General features: G+C 41.3%; 1 protein-coding gene across 3 annotated transcripts in view; it reads right to left on the reverse strand.

The window, feature by feature from the left end:
- Nucleotides 1–913: 913 nt before the first annotated feature.
- The window catches only part of GNPAT (glyceronephosphate O-acyltransferase), a 37129-nt gene continuing 21882 nt past the window's right edge, over nt 914–16160 (reverse strand). The window contains exons 4-16 of one of the 3 annotated variants that reach the window (XM_030812692.1): nt 16018–16147; nt 13173–13192; nt 12698–12773; nt 12320–12471; nt 12085–12215; nt 10589–10812; nt 7494–7736; nt 6092–6171; nt 4739–4879; nt 3481–3580; nt 3303–3396; nt 2603–2664; nt 914–1304 (exon numbers count right to left, since the gene is read on the reverse strand). In XM_030812692.1, the coding sequence (XP_030668552.1) occupies nt 1261–1304; nt 2603–2664; nt 3303–3396; nt 3481–3580; nt 4739–4879; nt 6092–6171; nt 7494–7736; nt 10589–10812; nt 12085–12215; nt 12320–12471; nt 12698–12773; nt 13173–13192; nt 16018–16147 (1497 nt within the window). In that variant the 3' untranslated portion in view covers nt 914–1260. Of the gene's footprint in view, nt 1305–2602; nt 2665–3302; nt 3397–3480; nt 3581–4738; nt 4880–6091; nt 6172–7493; nt 7737–10588; nt 10813–12084; nt 12216–12319; nt 12472–12697; nt 12774–13064; nt 13193–16017; nt 16148–16160 lie in introns of all 3 variants that reach the window. The other 2 variants (XM_003267258.3, XM_030812693.1) reach the window with 2 other exon arrangements.

Here is a 16160-nt window from a genome sequence, read left to right on the forward strand (position 1 = left end):
AGGGTTTCTAAGTCAAGAGAATATATGTTGATGCTTGCAGCTACGCACTAAATTGTATCCCCTACTCCAAAATTCATATGTTGAAACCTTTAACCCAATGTGCCTATATTTGGAGAGGAGTCTTTGAGGTGATTAATGTTAGATGAAGTCACGAGGGGGGCCTCATGATGGGATCAGTGTCCTTAAAAGAAGAGGCATCAGAGAACTTGCTTCTTCTCAGAGTACACCCAGAGGTCATTCTGAGCACACGGTTGAGATGGCAGCCACCTACAAGCCCAGAAAGGGGCCTCAAAATGAACCTACTATGCAGGTACCTTGATCTGGGACGTTCAGTCTCCACAAATGTGAGAAAATAAGTCTGTGTTTAAGCTGCCTAAGCTGTGTTTAAGCTGTTGTGTTATGGCACCCTGAAACTGACTAATGCACCTGCCTGTCTTCAATTTCACTATCTGTGACTCTCGTTCCAGCCATGTTGATCTTTTGGGAGCTCTGGAACCTGCCCCAGGACGTCCTGATCACTATTTTCTCTTGGCACACTGTACTCCACTGTCCCTTCCTCCGTCACTCCAACCCTGCCACTCTAGGGGCTGGCTCCTGCTCAATCCAGTTCTCAGCTTACATGTCACTTCCAGAGGTGGCTACCTGCCAAGGTTTCTGGTGTTACCTACTCTAAATTTCTCTTCTCTTGAATTCTTACACATATTTATGGTGCATCACACGCATCTTTTTGTTGCACGTACTTGACTAATTCATTTTTGTTAATTAAGGCTCTAGGGTGGCCAACATTTAAAGTAAGCTAGCTAATTTATTAAATATCTCTTTCAAATTTGTACTTGTTTGAGGCAACTTTAATTAAAGCAAGCTACAAGTAACGTAGATATGCCCTTTTCAGTTTTCTTTTAATATCCAGAGCTTTCAGTGTTGTCATACTTTAATTCAAAAGTCAACATAAAAGTTTAATACATATAGTAAGCTGAAAAGTGTTAGTGAAATGAGCTGAGCTTTGCTTTTCCAAACGTTTCCAAAAGTTTATTTTAAAGCACACACATAGTGTCAGATACAAACGCCTTTTAACCACTGTGGTGGGGAAGAGTAAACTGATTGCTTCCAATGATCATCTCTTCCCTCTGTGTCCACTGTTCTCAGAGTCTCAGGGAGTACTAGAGGATGTGTCTCTTCCTTTACTTCCCTGTTTGTTGTAATGAGTCCTTCAATGACAGTAATTACGTGACCGAATTTTCCATAACTATTTGTCGATTATTAAAGTTTTGCAGTGGCTGGTTTTCCTATTGGTGTCTTACAACCTAAGATGAAAAAAGAGAAGCAACTCATGAAATGATGCTGATTTTGCCCTTCCTCACACAGCTGTTCCTTGGGTGACTGTCCAGGGGAGACGCTGGAGACTTGTGCAGAGCTTCACAGGCTGGCCAGTACCCATGGGGATGCCAGCCCCCTCCACAAGGGAAGTAGTAGATGCTCCAAGAGGTGACGGCATGGCCAGAGCCACAGGGCCAGGGCCAGGAGTTGAACCCCATCATGTTTTCTGAACTCCAGTCCGGTATGTTCAGGCTCACATCACATCTGCTTTCCGTGATTAAGTAATTGATTCCGTCACCCTCACAGGGCGAGGTGTTTGGGGTTTAGGTATATGCACCTCTTCAGACATGATATAAATAGAAGACTGGGATTTCGACCTATATATTTTTTTCTACAAGGTCTAGTACTTCCGCCTTTCCAATATGCGTCAACTACCCCACTGTCCTTCTACCCTTTTCTTCAACCGTCCTCCTTTTCCGTATGCCCCATTCTGGTCTTCCGCAAATCCCAACAGACATCTATCTAAAGCTCTTCCATGCAGGTTTGACGATGTACTGAATTAAGATTAGGTACAAAAACAGTACTTGGAAGACGATCCACTCAAGGACATCATGCTATTCAATATAATCAGCAGATTATTTTATCCAAATGTTAACACCCTCCTTTCTAAAATGGCCCCATCATTGCTAGGAAAAGTGTTCTTGATCCCCTCTGACTGTACCTCTGTTTATGTCAACACTCAAGGACTCTTATGTCAAGGAAGACAACACTCAAGGACTCTTTTTGGGCTAGACTATTTCTTCGTAGTTGATATGCTCTAGAGAAGAGTAAGGGTTGGGTTATTCTCCCAAGGATGTGCTATCAGCCCCTAATTCTGAGTTCAGAAAGTCTACGTGATAGAGACACTGACACTAATCCCTCACTTGGGAAAGAAGCAATGCAAGACACACAGTGAGAGCAGCAAACAGAGTGGAGATGAGGTACTCTCTCTGAGGCATGGATGTGAAGGGTATGGGCCTCGGGCTGAGATCAGTCATGTTAAGGACTGACTCTTTCTACTGTGTAAGACTGCTTCTTTTATGCCTGTTGTGTTTTGTTAATTTTCTTTGTGCTTTCTCTTTAGCTTCCTTGAGAAAATTCCAGACTGCGTAAGTAATTCCCTGTTTATGTTAGAACTCTACTACTTACTGATCATTTTGATAAAGTATTTGGTGCCACAGTATACTTTCTAATTTTAATTCATCAACAAAATGTGAAAACTCGTATTTTATTAAACTGCACTTACCAAGCATTTCTTCTAATTTGGTTGTGGCAGGTTCATTCACATTAAATATACAGTTATTATTTCTAGGAGAAAATAACAAGCTTTATTATTACATAAACTCTGGGGAAAAGACAACTTTTATATTTTGTCCCTGACGGTAGCTATTCTAAGACTACTTTTCAATTGCCTTCCTCAAGGCTGGGCCTAAGTAGTGGAAAGGCCTCAGGCTCCTGTCCCACCTCCTAGCTTCTTGCTTCATTCTTCTGACCACATAAGAGACATGACTGCCAGAGTTTACATATTAAGCTTTATCACTGTTAAATTCAACCGCTTAGAAGAACATATATCTGTATGTTTATATATACATATACAGGTATGTAACTATATATGTATTATGTGTGTATTATGTGTGTTTATGTGTGTCTACACTCAAAAGCCCACTACACTCCCGAAATTCTTGTAATTATAAATTTCAACATTAAGTCAAAGCAAAAATATTGGCCTAAAGTTATTTCTTTCTTTGCTTCAGTTGCATTCTATTCATAACTACATACAATTTTCAGGGTAACTCATACTGACTTAACTAATTAGAGGATGGATAAGGAAAGTACAATATAGCGTTTCCTAGATCATCCATTTCTATGTCTCTCTGGATTGTGAGCTCAAATGTCATTCGTTTCCTTGTTCTTTGAGCACTCATGGGATCTTGTACAGTACTTACATCTTCTTCTTCTCCACTACTCCGAGTCTCACACAGGCTGCTAAGGCATTTTTCTGCACATCAGAAGATAATACATCGTAACACTGAGAGGTACCTAAAATCGGGGGTGAGGAAGAGTTAGTTGACCAGTTTTTACTCTCAACTAAAAGAAATCAGCACCCACAGAGCAGTGACTGACCTTGATCGAGAAGCTGACTTGTGAATTTTCTGACTGCAGCCAAGTACTGTTCCTCACGGAAGTGGTCCTCTTCTTCACTCAAAAGGTACTTGCAAATTATCTGATTTTAAGAGGAAGGATGAGGGGAACAGAAAGAGAAAAAGGATAGCCAAGTTCAGTACAATAGTAAATAACTTTACATTGCCCCTCTTAAGAGAAGGACATATCACAACAGAGCAGCATAAAGACCCTCCAAGGAATGAGCACAGAAAAACCAAAGAATTTTTAGGGCATCTGCTTTGAGTTTACATTTTACAATTAGAAAAAGGTTTAAAATAATCATGACATTTATTAAAGTATAATTTCTCACTTCAAGGGGTACAAGTCAATTACCATCAGCTTCGTATCTCTTATGCTACTTGGGAAGAGAGGGGTCAGATTTTAATAACTTTGCTTTTTTTCTCTAAATGCACCTAACAAAGTACCATGCCCTAAAATACTTGATAATTTCTACTGTAGAAAGGTGATTAAGGGTAGAACTAGCATTTATCAAATGCTCAGTAAGTGCTAGACTTTGTACAAGGAGGCTGAATGAGTTATTTCACGGACCACAAGCACCAGGAAGTGGGTCCAGGTGCCCAGAGCCAGTGCATGTATTATATAAACAGAGCCGAGTCACAGCATCCTCTTCTCTCAAACATGTGGAAGTCCTTCCTACAGTTTATGTTTCAGACTCTTTCTCTCCCGCTGAGTCCTGGCACAATTCCTGCTGGGCAACATACCATCCCCTCTCTCTAACTACTCCCAAGAGCTCTGACAAACGCTTTCAGAACTTGCACTTGAACTTTTTCTTTCCAACATAAACATCTGGTAATCTGTAACTGATTTTATGTATCACTCAAGTCTTGCCTTTACTGAGTGCCTGGTATATATCAAACCTCGAGGTTACATGTTGACTGACATGAAGGCCTCGTTAAGACATGAGACACAGTATGACAGATGATGCTTGGGTGTAACTGTGGTCCTGTGAATACTGTGACCATGGCATCACTAAGCTGTTGTCCTCTTGGGTCTGTAATGAACCAAGCTTCCTCCTGAATGCGGGAAGCAAGGTCTCACTGGTGAGGTGAGATCACTGATCGTATTAATCACTCTCTCTCCTTCTTCCATTTGCCTGGGGAAGATACCTGCCCTTCAGACTAGAAATAAGCACAGGGTGAGAATGTCTTATTATATTTGATATGAGGGGCATGAAGGAGAACTTGCCAAATTTACATACCTGATAGCTTTCCACAAAAGGTTTAAAGAGTCCTATTAAAAATTCTAACACAGTATTTCCTTTCTCTGTAACTAGGATGTCTTTCGTAGTCACTTGTATGGCTTCACTTTTACAAAGCAGGTAACAGCCTTCTTCAAAGTCCTAGAGGGGAAGAGGAAGCCATAATGTTCATCTAGGTTAATGGGTACAGTGCCCATCTGAATACATGTACCCCCTCATCTAAGTTAATGGATACACTGCCTATCTCAATATATGCAGCCACATGCTCTCAGACAACAGAATACCAGCTATTTCCCCAACTTCCAGAACAATTCTGGTTGTGAGATAGTAGCCAGATAAGCGTCTGTTCTACATTCAAAATGTTTTCAAACACACATTTCTGAGCCTTACAAATCACAACCTGGGTGATGGATTTTCTTTCACTTTGCAGAACCACTCCTTAATTTAAATAGGAAATACATAAAGCAAGTCCTAAAAATACTTAGAATTATGCTATGGTTAAAAATTTCCAGCACTCCTGTTCCACTCCCTACAGAATCAAACCTCTTATCCTTAAAGCACACAAAAACCTAGCATGCCTCTCATCTACTCCGTCACTTCCCACTTCAACCAAGCAGCAGTCCAGCTCTGTGAGCCTGATGACTCCTCAGCTGTCTAGACCAGGCAGGACCACCACTCGCTACTCTCAAAGTAAAAGGCACTTGCCTGGGTGACTCATTCTAACAACTTGCTAACAGGAAAATGTGTGCTGATTTTGTTGTGTGTTTTTTTTTTTTTGAGATGGAGTCTTGCTCTGTCACCAGGCTGGAATGCAGTGGCACGATCTTGGCTCACAGCAACCTCCACCTCCCAGGTTCAAGTGATTCTCCTGCCTCAGCCTCCTGAGTAGCTGGGACTATAGGCACGCGCCACCACGCCCAGCTAATTTTTGTATTTTTAGTAGAGACAGGGTTTCACCATGTTGGCCAGGATGGTCTCGATCTCTTGACCTCATGATCCGCCCACCTTGGCCTCCCAAAGTGCTGGGATTACAGGCATGAGCCACTGCGCCCGGCTGTGTGCTGATTTTTAAACGTTTACTAAAATAAAGTTAGTTTAGTTGTAATGGCCACACTGATAGTTCAAAGAATGACTCTCCTCTCACCAGACAATCCCTAAGTTATTAATTAAACTTGATCAAGAATCAAACTAGAGTCTGCTGAACTGTGAGCACTCCAGTTTCTCTTGAAGTCTGCCCCACTTTGCCTTGAAGAAAGGGATGGCACACTGCCTGAGACACATCTGTGAATTCACCCCTAACATTTCTAGAACTCACACTGCAAACATACTTGCTCTTTGTTGTAAACACTTTACCTTTAGTGTGTTTCCTGGAAGGAAGATGAACTCATCTGCAAAAACATCACGTAGGAAGCGAAAGCAACTGTAGACTTCCTCTGGAAATAAATTCATTATGTAAAATTACAACATTGCCCTTTAAACTTTAAGGGAGTATCAGGAAGTCCTTACTATCACAAAATGTATTTCAAAGGCATATTTTATTCACGTAACAGGGACAAGAATTAAGTCCCCTGAGGGAAGCTAAATTAAACCCAAATCTTACCCACAGAGCAAACTACGGTCTAGCATAGTTTGTTTTGTTTTTTTTGTTTTTTGAGATGGAGTCTCGCTCTGTCACCCAGGCTGGAGTGCAATGGCGCAATCTTGGCTCACTGCAACCTCCATCTCCTGGGGTCAAGCGATTCTCCAGCCTCAGCCTCCCAAATAGCTGGATTACAGGCACCCGCTGCCACGCCCAGCTAATTTTTGTATTTTAATAGAGACGGGGTTTCACCATGTTGGTCTGGTTGGACTCGAACTCCTGACATCGTGATCCTCCTACCTCGGCCTACCACAGTGCTGGGATTACAGGCCTGAGCCACTGCGCCCAGTCCTCGCATAGTTTTTAAATGATTGACTCTAACCTACAACCAGGCTTCTACTCAGCGAGACATCACAGTCCTTAGGGGCCAGGACACTTCATTTTTCCCTACCCCATGGCTCCCTAGTAGAGAAGGAAAGGTACTGATTTCTTAATTTCCCTCTATATTCATATTTCCTGGTATCTTTATTGTATCTGTAGCACTTTTCCTTAGAATCACTGTGGAGCTTTGAAAAGCCAAAACCAAAACCAAAACCAAACACCAATGGCTGGCCCATACCCCAGGTCAACTGAAGAAACTTTGGGGTGGGGCTCACTCCCCTAGTAATTCTAACATGGGGCCTTGACAGAACCCCCTGGCCTTGACTACAGGCTCCTGTGAACATGACCTGTACTGTACTCATTTTTATACTCCTAATGCAATTAGAATGAGACCGTGCATCTCGGGAGTACTCATCTACTGCTGACTGCCCACCTGCCCACCTGCCTTTGCTGGATCAGGGAGCTGGCACAGCAGAAACAGTGCCGCAGACCAGGAAGTGGAGAACTGTACTCAAATGCCAGATCCTTCTCTCAGTAATTATGCAACTTTCTAGGCCTCATTTTCCATATTTATAAAAGGAAAGGTTTAGATTATTTCCAGGTCCTCCCAATTCCAAAATTCTAAGCAGATGAACAAGTATTTGGGGAACAAAGCTAACTTTTTCTCAGTGATAGGCCTACTCTTCACTGGGGTGAGGCTGAACATTACAAGGCTTCAAATGTGGCTCGCTAAATGGAATGGAATGGAATGGCCAGACCTCTTCTAAAAGTCAAGACTGTATTCCTGAAAATTACCTTTCCTGAACCCTGGTGTCATCTGCAATGCTATTGCTACTAAGGACGGACGGACAAAAATGTTGAGCAGCTGGTTCCTATAAGCTGAGCACATGAGGAGAGTGATGTGCTGGAAAATAAGTCCATCGACCACTTCTGAGTCTCCAGAGTCCACTTTCAGAATCACCTGGTCTTTGACAAGGCTGGCAATGTTGGAATGCAGAAGAATGCTGGCCTGGACAACTTCTTCAGCAGGTTTATTATCTGCACACAAAAGACAATTCATTCAAACAAGACGGGTCACTGCAGGGAGTCTTGGGCCTAGTGTGCATTAACGTTATTAATGTAACGTGACAGATGCTCATTTTCAAGTGACAGGTTTTAGTGTCTAACAATTATGGTAATGATACCAAATGTGAAGAAAATTTTAAAAGTACTATTTCATAAATCAATTCTTTCTCTCTAAGGACATGTAACATACTTTCTTACCCCAAATTTGTCAGCCATTCTGAAAGGCACATCAGTTTCTACTCTGAAAATGAACACCACTTCTGTGTACTTCAGGAACCAAGGGAATCTAAAGTTTTGTAACAGCAAGTTACATAGCTGGAAAGTCACATGCACGGGAATGTAAGAATAGTATGACAAAAAGGCCCATGATTAGTTTATGAATACATTAAAAGATACAACACACACCCACACATGCACACACACCCCTTGCTTAGACCCATACCAAGATGGTAAAAATACCACTTTGCAGTTTTCCCCAAATCAAAGATAACTAAAGAGGCAGATCCATGGCAGTTCTTGGTAGCTTATCACCTGACATATTGGCCTGCAGACAGCTGCCAGGCAGGTAGAATTACAGAAGCATAATGAAGAGATGGTGATATTTAACAAATATTCTCAGCACGGAAAATTATTCTACGGTTAACCTGAGCCAAAGAGCTGGCTGGCAATGGCACACTGCTCAAGCTGGGTGGCAAGTTCTGCTACTGCTTCAAGGCAGGGACAAGTGAGAGGTATGGCTTCCTCCTGGACTTGATCACATTCATTCTTGACCAACTTGCCTTGTCTCAGCTTGCTCAATTGAATAATATTTTATGTGAAATAATCATAAAAAGCTTGAGATATGAACATGCTTAGGAATGTGGGGTAATCTGCATAAAAAAAGAAAAAAGGAACAGAACTGTAGTGCTACTGAACAGATACTCTTAGCTATGGATTAGTCATGGCATTTATCCCATCTTGAAAAAGCAAAACACTTTAGAAAAACAAGTACCTATGTTTTCATATGTTCCTGGGCCAAACAATGATGGGTCTGAGCCCTTTTAGTTATTTCTCATGACATCCAACACTTGCTACCTTGTATCATAATTAACACGTCCTTTGCCTCCTACCAGACCATCACAGCACTGAGAACAGATGTCTGATTTGTCTCTCTCTTGGTGACTGGCATTTTTGTCAGTAAATCCTCCTCATCTCTTGGCTGTGACCTGAGTGCTTCCACTGCTGTGGCTCAGGCATCTCAGGCATTCTGCATTTCTCATTGGGACAGAGCAGCCTCCTAACCTGTTTCTATACCTCCAGTCTTCTGGTGGTGGATGGTGGGGAGGGGGCGGGGAAATCCATCTTTATTTTCCTTCTACCCCCCATCTCCCATCTGGGCCAACATTTTAACATCACTGATGAATCCCTGGGGCCCAAGCCTGCCATCTTGCATTCCTCATCCCTGCCTTGGCGAGGCTCCTCTCCTGGTCTTCCTGAAGGGTTCAAAAGTCACTTCTGTGAAGTCTTCCTGAGTATGGTCCCTTTCCTCTGCAGCACTCTCAGGAACCCTCTGCAGCACGCATGTTGCTCCTTGTCTCTGTTCACTGAACCCTCACAACTTGTTTACACGTTACCCACCCACCCTGCCCTCTGCAACCCAGGGGAACCTCCAGGACGGGGATGGCATCTTCTTCATCTCCATATCCCTGGTAGTACCCAGCACAGAGGAGGTATTCAGTATTGGGCTGATCAAAGAACAGTAGGTACTTGACTTCAAATAATTATCTGGTCTTAAAAAAAAAACATTTCCAACTGTAGCCTGTACAGTTTTTTTTTTTTTTTTTTTTGAGACAGAGTCTCGCTCTGTCGCCCAGGCTGGAGTGCAGTGGCGCAATCTTGGCTCACTGCAATCTCTGCCTCCCAGGTTCAAGCAATTTTCCTGCCTCAGCCTCCCAAGTAGCTGGGATTACAGGTGCGCACTAATTTTCATGCCCAGCTAATTTTTGTGTTTTTAGTAGAGACGGAGTTTCACCATGTTGGTCAGGCTGGTCTGGAACTGCTGACCTTGTGATCCGCCCGCCTCAGCCTCCCAAAGTGCTGGGATTACAGGTGTGTGCCACCACGCCCGGCCTTTTTTATTTTAGAGATGGGGTCTCACCATGTTACTGAGGCTGGTCTCGAACTCCTGGGCTCAAGTGATCCTCCCACCTCAGCCTCCCAAGTAGCTGGGATTATAGGTGTGTACCACCATGCCTGGCTAGAATTCATGACTTTATTTTCTGCTGTAATAGGTGCCAAGGAAATGGTATTCTAGTCCTCAAGATATTTAGTCTCGTAGTGGGAAATGACATGTAAATAATTATTCTCAAATAATCAACGTGCTGTGTTCACTGTGTCTTATAGTGATAAAAACAGATTTGGTGTCCTTTCTCTTTTTTTTTTTTTTTTTTGAGATGGAGTCTCGCTCTGTCGCCTAGGCTAGAGTGCAGTGGCATCTCGGCTCACTGCAAGCTCCGCTTCCCGGGTTCACGCCATTCTCCTGCCTCAGCCTCCTGAGTAGCTGGGACTACAGGCACCTACCACCACGCCTGGTTAATTTTTTCTATTTTTTAGTAGAGACGGGGTTTCACCGTGTTAGCCAGAATGGTCTCAATCTCCTGACCTCATGATCCACCCGCCTCAGCCTCCCAAAGTGCTGGGATTACAGGTGTGAACCACTGCGCCCGGCCTGTCCTTTCTCTTTCTGAGCAATCCTTTGCTCAAGTCCTCTATAGATTTTTCAGGTCCAGGTTATAACTCTTCCAAATTAAGCAAGCATTCTCAACACATATGTCCTACCTACATACCGGGCCAAGTGAGAAACCCTCCAAATGCCTGGGTTAAGCCTTTTAGCCATAAAGTCTTTTCCACCAGAGCATCAAAGTCCATGGATGGCCGGTTCTGAAGCAGAACAGCAACTATTAGGGTCCAGGGGCTCAAAACCATGTTTTCAATTTGCAGAAGCTCCATTTTGTAGGCAACTTCAGTGACAAAGGCATGCATGTCCTCGGACTGTTTCTGAGGAATGTATCTAAAAGGAAGAGCATACAGCAACAAATTACAGTTCTGTTACTTACACAAATGGGGATGGAAAAAGACTGACCTTTTAGAAGGCTTCTCATACTTTTTGCCAACTGAATTCTCTCAGGTCAGGTGCAAACAGTATTTCTTTGCTTTACTATAGTGTAATCTGACCATACATTTCTGGAATATGCTCTTGAGAGGTGGTAAAAATACTGAAGGGGTCCAGGGTCCTATTATTCCTGGTTCCAGGCAAACAACTTTTGTTGCTTCCTAAATAGGATACATCATTTCCCTGAGAATGGATGCCTGCCCCAGTAGACTGAATTACTGTCTTTTCAGAATCCATAGCGCACTGAACATATCTCCATTGTGGAACACATTTATCAGATTATATAATAAGCATTTTATACTGAATGGGTGCCATTCAGTTTATCTGACTTCATGCACGGATTACCAAACTTTGAATAGTACAATGAGGCCTACACAGAGCTGGCTGGAGCAGAGATACACACATGACCTAAAAATTGCCACATAGGTGGCTTAATGTGAAAGATGCAGCCAGTAAGGGTGCCCTGTACTAGGTAATAACCGGCCAAACCAATTTGAGATCTAAAGAGAGAAAGCCTGTGTCAGGAAAAAAACTAACATAAGCTTCTGTGATGACTAATGTAGCTGCTGGGAAACTGCTCAAGCTACAGGTAAGTTACAAATGATGTTGCAGGCACATGAGGCCTGGAGGGGCAGATGGTTTGTCTCCCTTACTTGTCCAGGTATATTTCGCCTAATTAAGAATACTCAAATGTATATCTGTGTTCTGTATCCTGAAAGAACCTAATATATTTTCTTGCCTATAAAACTATAACCTTCTTGAGACTAAGGACTCACTCCCATTCATTACCATTATGCAATTCTTTCTAGGGTCAAAAATAATAGTACATACTTTGGCTAGCCTACCAATAGTGCTCAACAATTCCTGCACACATACTTGTTAATAATGGCATTATTTCTTCCCACTTTAGTTCCCTTGAGAAACATGATCATTGTCTGATTTTGCATATTTGACATACATATCTTACAGCTCATCATTTTTTTGGGAAAAACACATAATTCTTCTTTAATTGAAGGTTTCCACTGATGAAAACGGAATGATAACAGCATTTCTGACCATTTTCTCTGTGATCTTAAGAAACCAAGAGAAGTGGTCAACTCCAGAATTGAAACTCACACCTTTGGATTTTAATCCTCATTTCTAAGACAGTTATTAAAACACAGGTCACACCTTGGAACCAAGTTATATGAGCTCCGACTCATCCTCCCAGCTGCCAAAGATCGAAGTGACACAGGATCTCCAAAGTACACATGGATGCTTCCAAAATTTTCAGAGAGAATCCTTCTGGCTTTCAACAACCCCTAATAGTACCATAACAGGGGGGAAGAAAAGCAGTAAATTTAGAAATTAGTTGATATGTCAGTCAGCACATTCTCTCATTTAAGCTAAAATCAAGCTCACGTACAGTTGTAGATTCTTTTGGTTTAGGAACCCCTAGAAGCTCATACACATAAAGAGTTTCTTCCAAGATCTTATCATAACTGATACTAATTGGGACTAGGTAGGTATCAAAAACTTCTCTTTTAAAAAATGGCTCCATCACAATATTCAGAAGACCTGCAAAACACAGGGAGAAATACTTCATCAACATATTGAAGAGCAGAGCAAACATGGGCACATAAACAGAAAATACTAAAAGCATACATTATACACTAATCCCGTAAACATCAACAGTTACACATTTACACTTGAAAAGAGTATCTTGTTAAATAAAGTGTCAAGTTTTATATAGCAGCTGATGTCTTTGGGTTTGTATTTTTCCTTTTAATCTGTAGTGACCTACCAAATTTAGGAGTCAATGTCTTGGCAGAGCGGCTTCTTGTCCCTTCGAGGAAAAATTCAACAGGAGCATAACCATTCTTCAAAGAGAAAACAAACAAAACACAAAACCCATTGCCTACTCTCAAAATGTTAAATGCTTCTTTCGATTCCTTTTCCCAAGCTCCCTCCCAAGCTTCCTGAACAAACACAGCTTACAGCGAAAATTATACAAGAGAGTCACACAGATGAAACCAATTGCTGAGGTTACAAGCAGTTCTTGAGGGAAAGTGAAATAGCTAAGTGTTCTATTCAAAAGTTAAGAGTTTAAATGAGCAAACATCAGTGAAGAAAATACAGCTTAAGAGTACTTGGGAATTATTTGCATTTACCCGTAACATAGTTTTTACATATTCAGAGAACACAGCCCAGTAGAGTTTATTGCCACCAAAGGTACGCCGCATGAAAAAGGCACCCGACATTCGTAGTAGCTCACCAACCATTTTCATTCCCAGGAAGTCTAAAAAAGAGGGGATAATATTTATTTGCAGATCTTGAAATATTCTATAAAGATCTAAACTTAAACATTCTTATTTTTCATTTATATTTTATTATTTTATTTTATGAGACAGGGTCTTGCTATGTTGGCCAGGCTGGTTGCAAACTTCCTGGCCTCAAGCAGTCCTCCTGCCTCAGCCTCCCAAAGTACTGGGATTACAGGCATAAGCCACTGTGTCTGGCCTAAACTCAAACATTATTAAGAAAGATTTCATAAATGTAAGATACCCCTATGATATTATTATACTTTGACATTAAAATATGTAAGAGATACCTAATAGAATTATAGAAAAGAAGGGATTCTGTGGGCCAGGTGCTCACTGGGAGGTTACCTTGTGCTTCTCCATGCACCACTCCATTTACAAGTAGGCCAGCTAGAGACCAGGGGCAACAGCAGAGCAACATGACAATGTCATGATGCCAATTTCTTTAGTCAGCCATGCTGCTGAGCCTGACAACAGACCAATATGTGCCCTTCATGCTCTGGACAGCCAGGCCAAACCCGCTCTCATCTTTTTCCTATCAGGAAAAAATATCAACCTACTTTTGTTGGAAGAGATTAAATAAGGCAAATCTTGTAAGAAAGGAAGATTGCTACCAGCAGTTTTAAAATAGTCTTTCTCTTCATTTCCCCTAATTTTCAAATAACTTTCTCACAAGTTTGTTCAGATGAAAATGCTTTTAAAGTGCTTAAGTTCTTGGCAGTTTTAACCTTATCATTCACTGCATTTATTAACAGACGTGTATACTTGAATCCCGGCTTTCCTGGCTACCCTAAAAGGGAGTGGATAAACAACTTATATACCTTGGCAATCCTACTCTTAGGAATCGATCTTACAGGAATGTAAGCACTAATATAAAAATGTATTATGACATTGTTTATAACAGCAAAACTACTAAATTATGAAATATCCACATTGCTGAATATTATATAGCTATTAAAATTAATGTTAGACATGAAGTTGGACCCTTAACTTACACCATATACAAAAATTAACTCAGAAAACCAAAGACCTTAATGTAAGACCTGAAACCATAAAACTCTTAGGATAAATCATAAGGGAAAAGCTTCATGACCTTGGATTTGGCAATGATTTCTGATCTGATACCAAAAGCACAGGGAACCAAAGAAACAAATAGATTAACTGGACTACATCAAAATTAAAAACTTCCATGCATCAAAGAACACAATCAGAGAGTGAAAAGGTAACCCATAAAATGGAAGACGATATTTGCAAATCATCTGTCTGATAAGGGGTAAATATCCCGGATGTAGAAACAATTCCTACAACTCAACAAAAAAACCCTGAAACAACCTAATTAAAAAAATAGGCAATGGACTTGAATAGACATTTCTCCAAAGATATACAAATGGCCAATAAGCACACAAAAAAGATGCTCAGCATCACTAATTGTTAGGGAAATGCAAATCAAAACTACAAGGAGAAACCACTCCACACTCATTAAAATTATTATAACAAATATCAGAAAATAACAGGTGTTGGCAAGGATGTAGAAAAACTGGAACTCTTTTTTTTTTTTTTTTTTTTTTTTTTGAGATGGAGTCTCGCTCTTTCACCCAGGCTGGAGTGCAGTGGCGCGATCTCGGCTCACTGCAGGCTCCGCCCCCCCAGGGTTCACGCCATTCTCCTGCCTCAGCCTCCCTTGCAGCTGGGACTACAGGCGCCCGCCACCTCGCCCGGCTAATTTTTTGTATTTTTAGTAGAGACGGGGTTTCACCGTGTTAGCCAGGATGGTCTCGATCTCCTGACCTCGTGATCCGCCCGCCTCGGCCTCCCAAAGTGCTGGGATTACAGGCGTGAGCCACCACGCCCGGCTGAAAAACTGGAACTCTTGTGCACTGTTGGTGGGAATGCAAAATGGTACAGCTGCTACGGAAGACAGTATGGTGGTTCCTCAAAAAATGAAAACAAATTACCACAAGACCCAGCAATTCTATATATACCATTTTTGTGTGTATATATATAGATAGATATACATATATATATATATACACACACATATATATATATATATATATATATATATATATATACACATATATATATATATGGAAAGCAGGGTCTTGAGCAGATGCATTTCCAACTTCAAAAAGGAAGGAAATTCTGACGCGTGCTGCAACATGGATGAACCTTGAGGGCATTCTGTTAACTGAAATATGCCAGTCACAAAAGGACAAGTACTGTATGATTCCACTTATATCAAGTATCTAGAGTAGTTAAGTTCACAGAGACAGAATGTAGAATGCTGATTGCCCAGGGTCAGTGGGAGGGTAGAATGGGGAGTGTGTTTAATGGGTACCATTTCAGTTTTGCAAGATGAAGAGTTCTGGAGATGGATGGTGTTGATAGCACAACAATGTAAATATACTTAATGCCACTAAACTACATTTTTGAAGATGACTTAGATGGTAAATTTGATGTTATATGTATTTTATCACAATTAAAAAGTCAGATCTATTTATTGCCTAGAGAGGTAGCCATTAATATATTATCAAATAAAAAAGGCAGGTAATACCTGTAAGTAGTACAGTCTCATTTTTTAAGCCTACACCAAAGAACCCTGTGTGCATGAACTCCTGCAGATGTCTGTTCAGGCACAGTAAAACACAGGACAAAGGACATAACTCAAGTTATTCAGTGCTAGGACTGGAATAAAGGAGGAGAGGCTATTTTCATCATCATCTTCAAATACCTCAGTACTGCTAGAATATGCCAGTGAACTTTTTAATTTTTACAGTTAAAGAAATAGAAAAACAATACATACCCATTCCTGCTGCTATGACTGGTACAGGCAAATCATAGTTGTATAGAAGAAAAGACAACATGAGGAAGTCAATGTAACTTCGATGACTAGGCAGCAGAACAACAGGATGCTCCTGGATGGCTCTTTGTAGCTTGAAAGTAAAT

This window comes from Nomascus leucogenys, chromosome 5 (genome assembly GCF_006542625.1).
Source record: "Nomascus leucogenys isolate Asia chromosome 5, Asia_NLE_v1, whole genome shotgun sequence".
NCBI classification, from domain to species: domain Eukaryota; kingdom Metazoa; phylum Chordata; class Mammalia; order Primates; family Hylobatidae; genus Nomascus; species Nomascus leucogenys.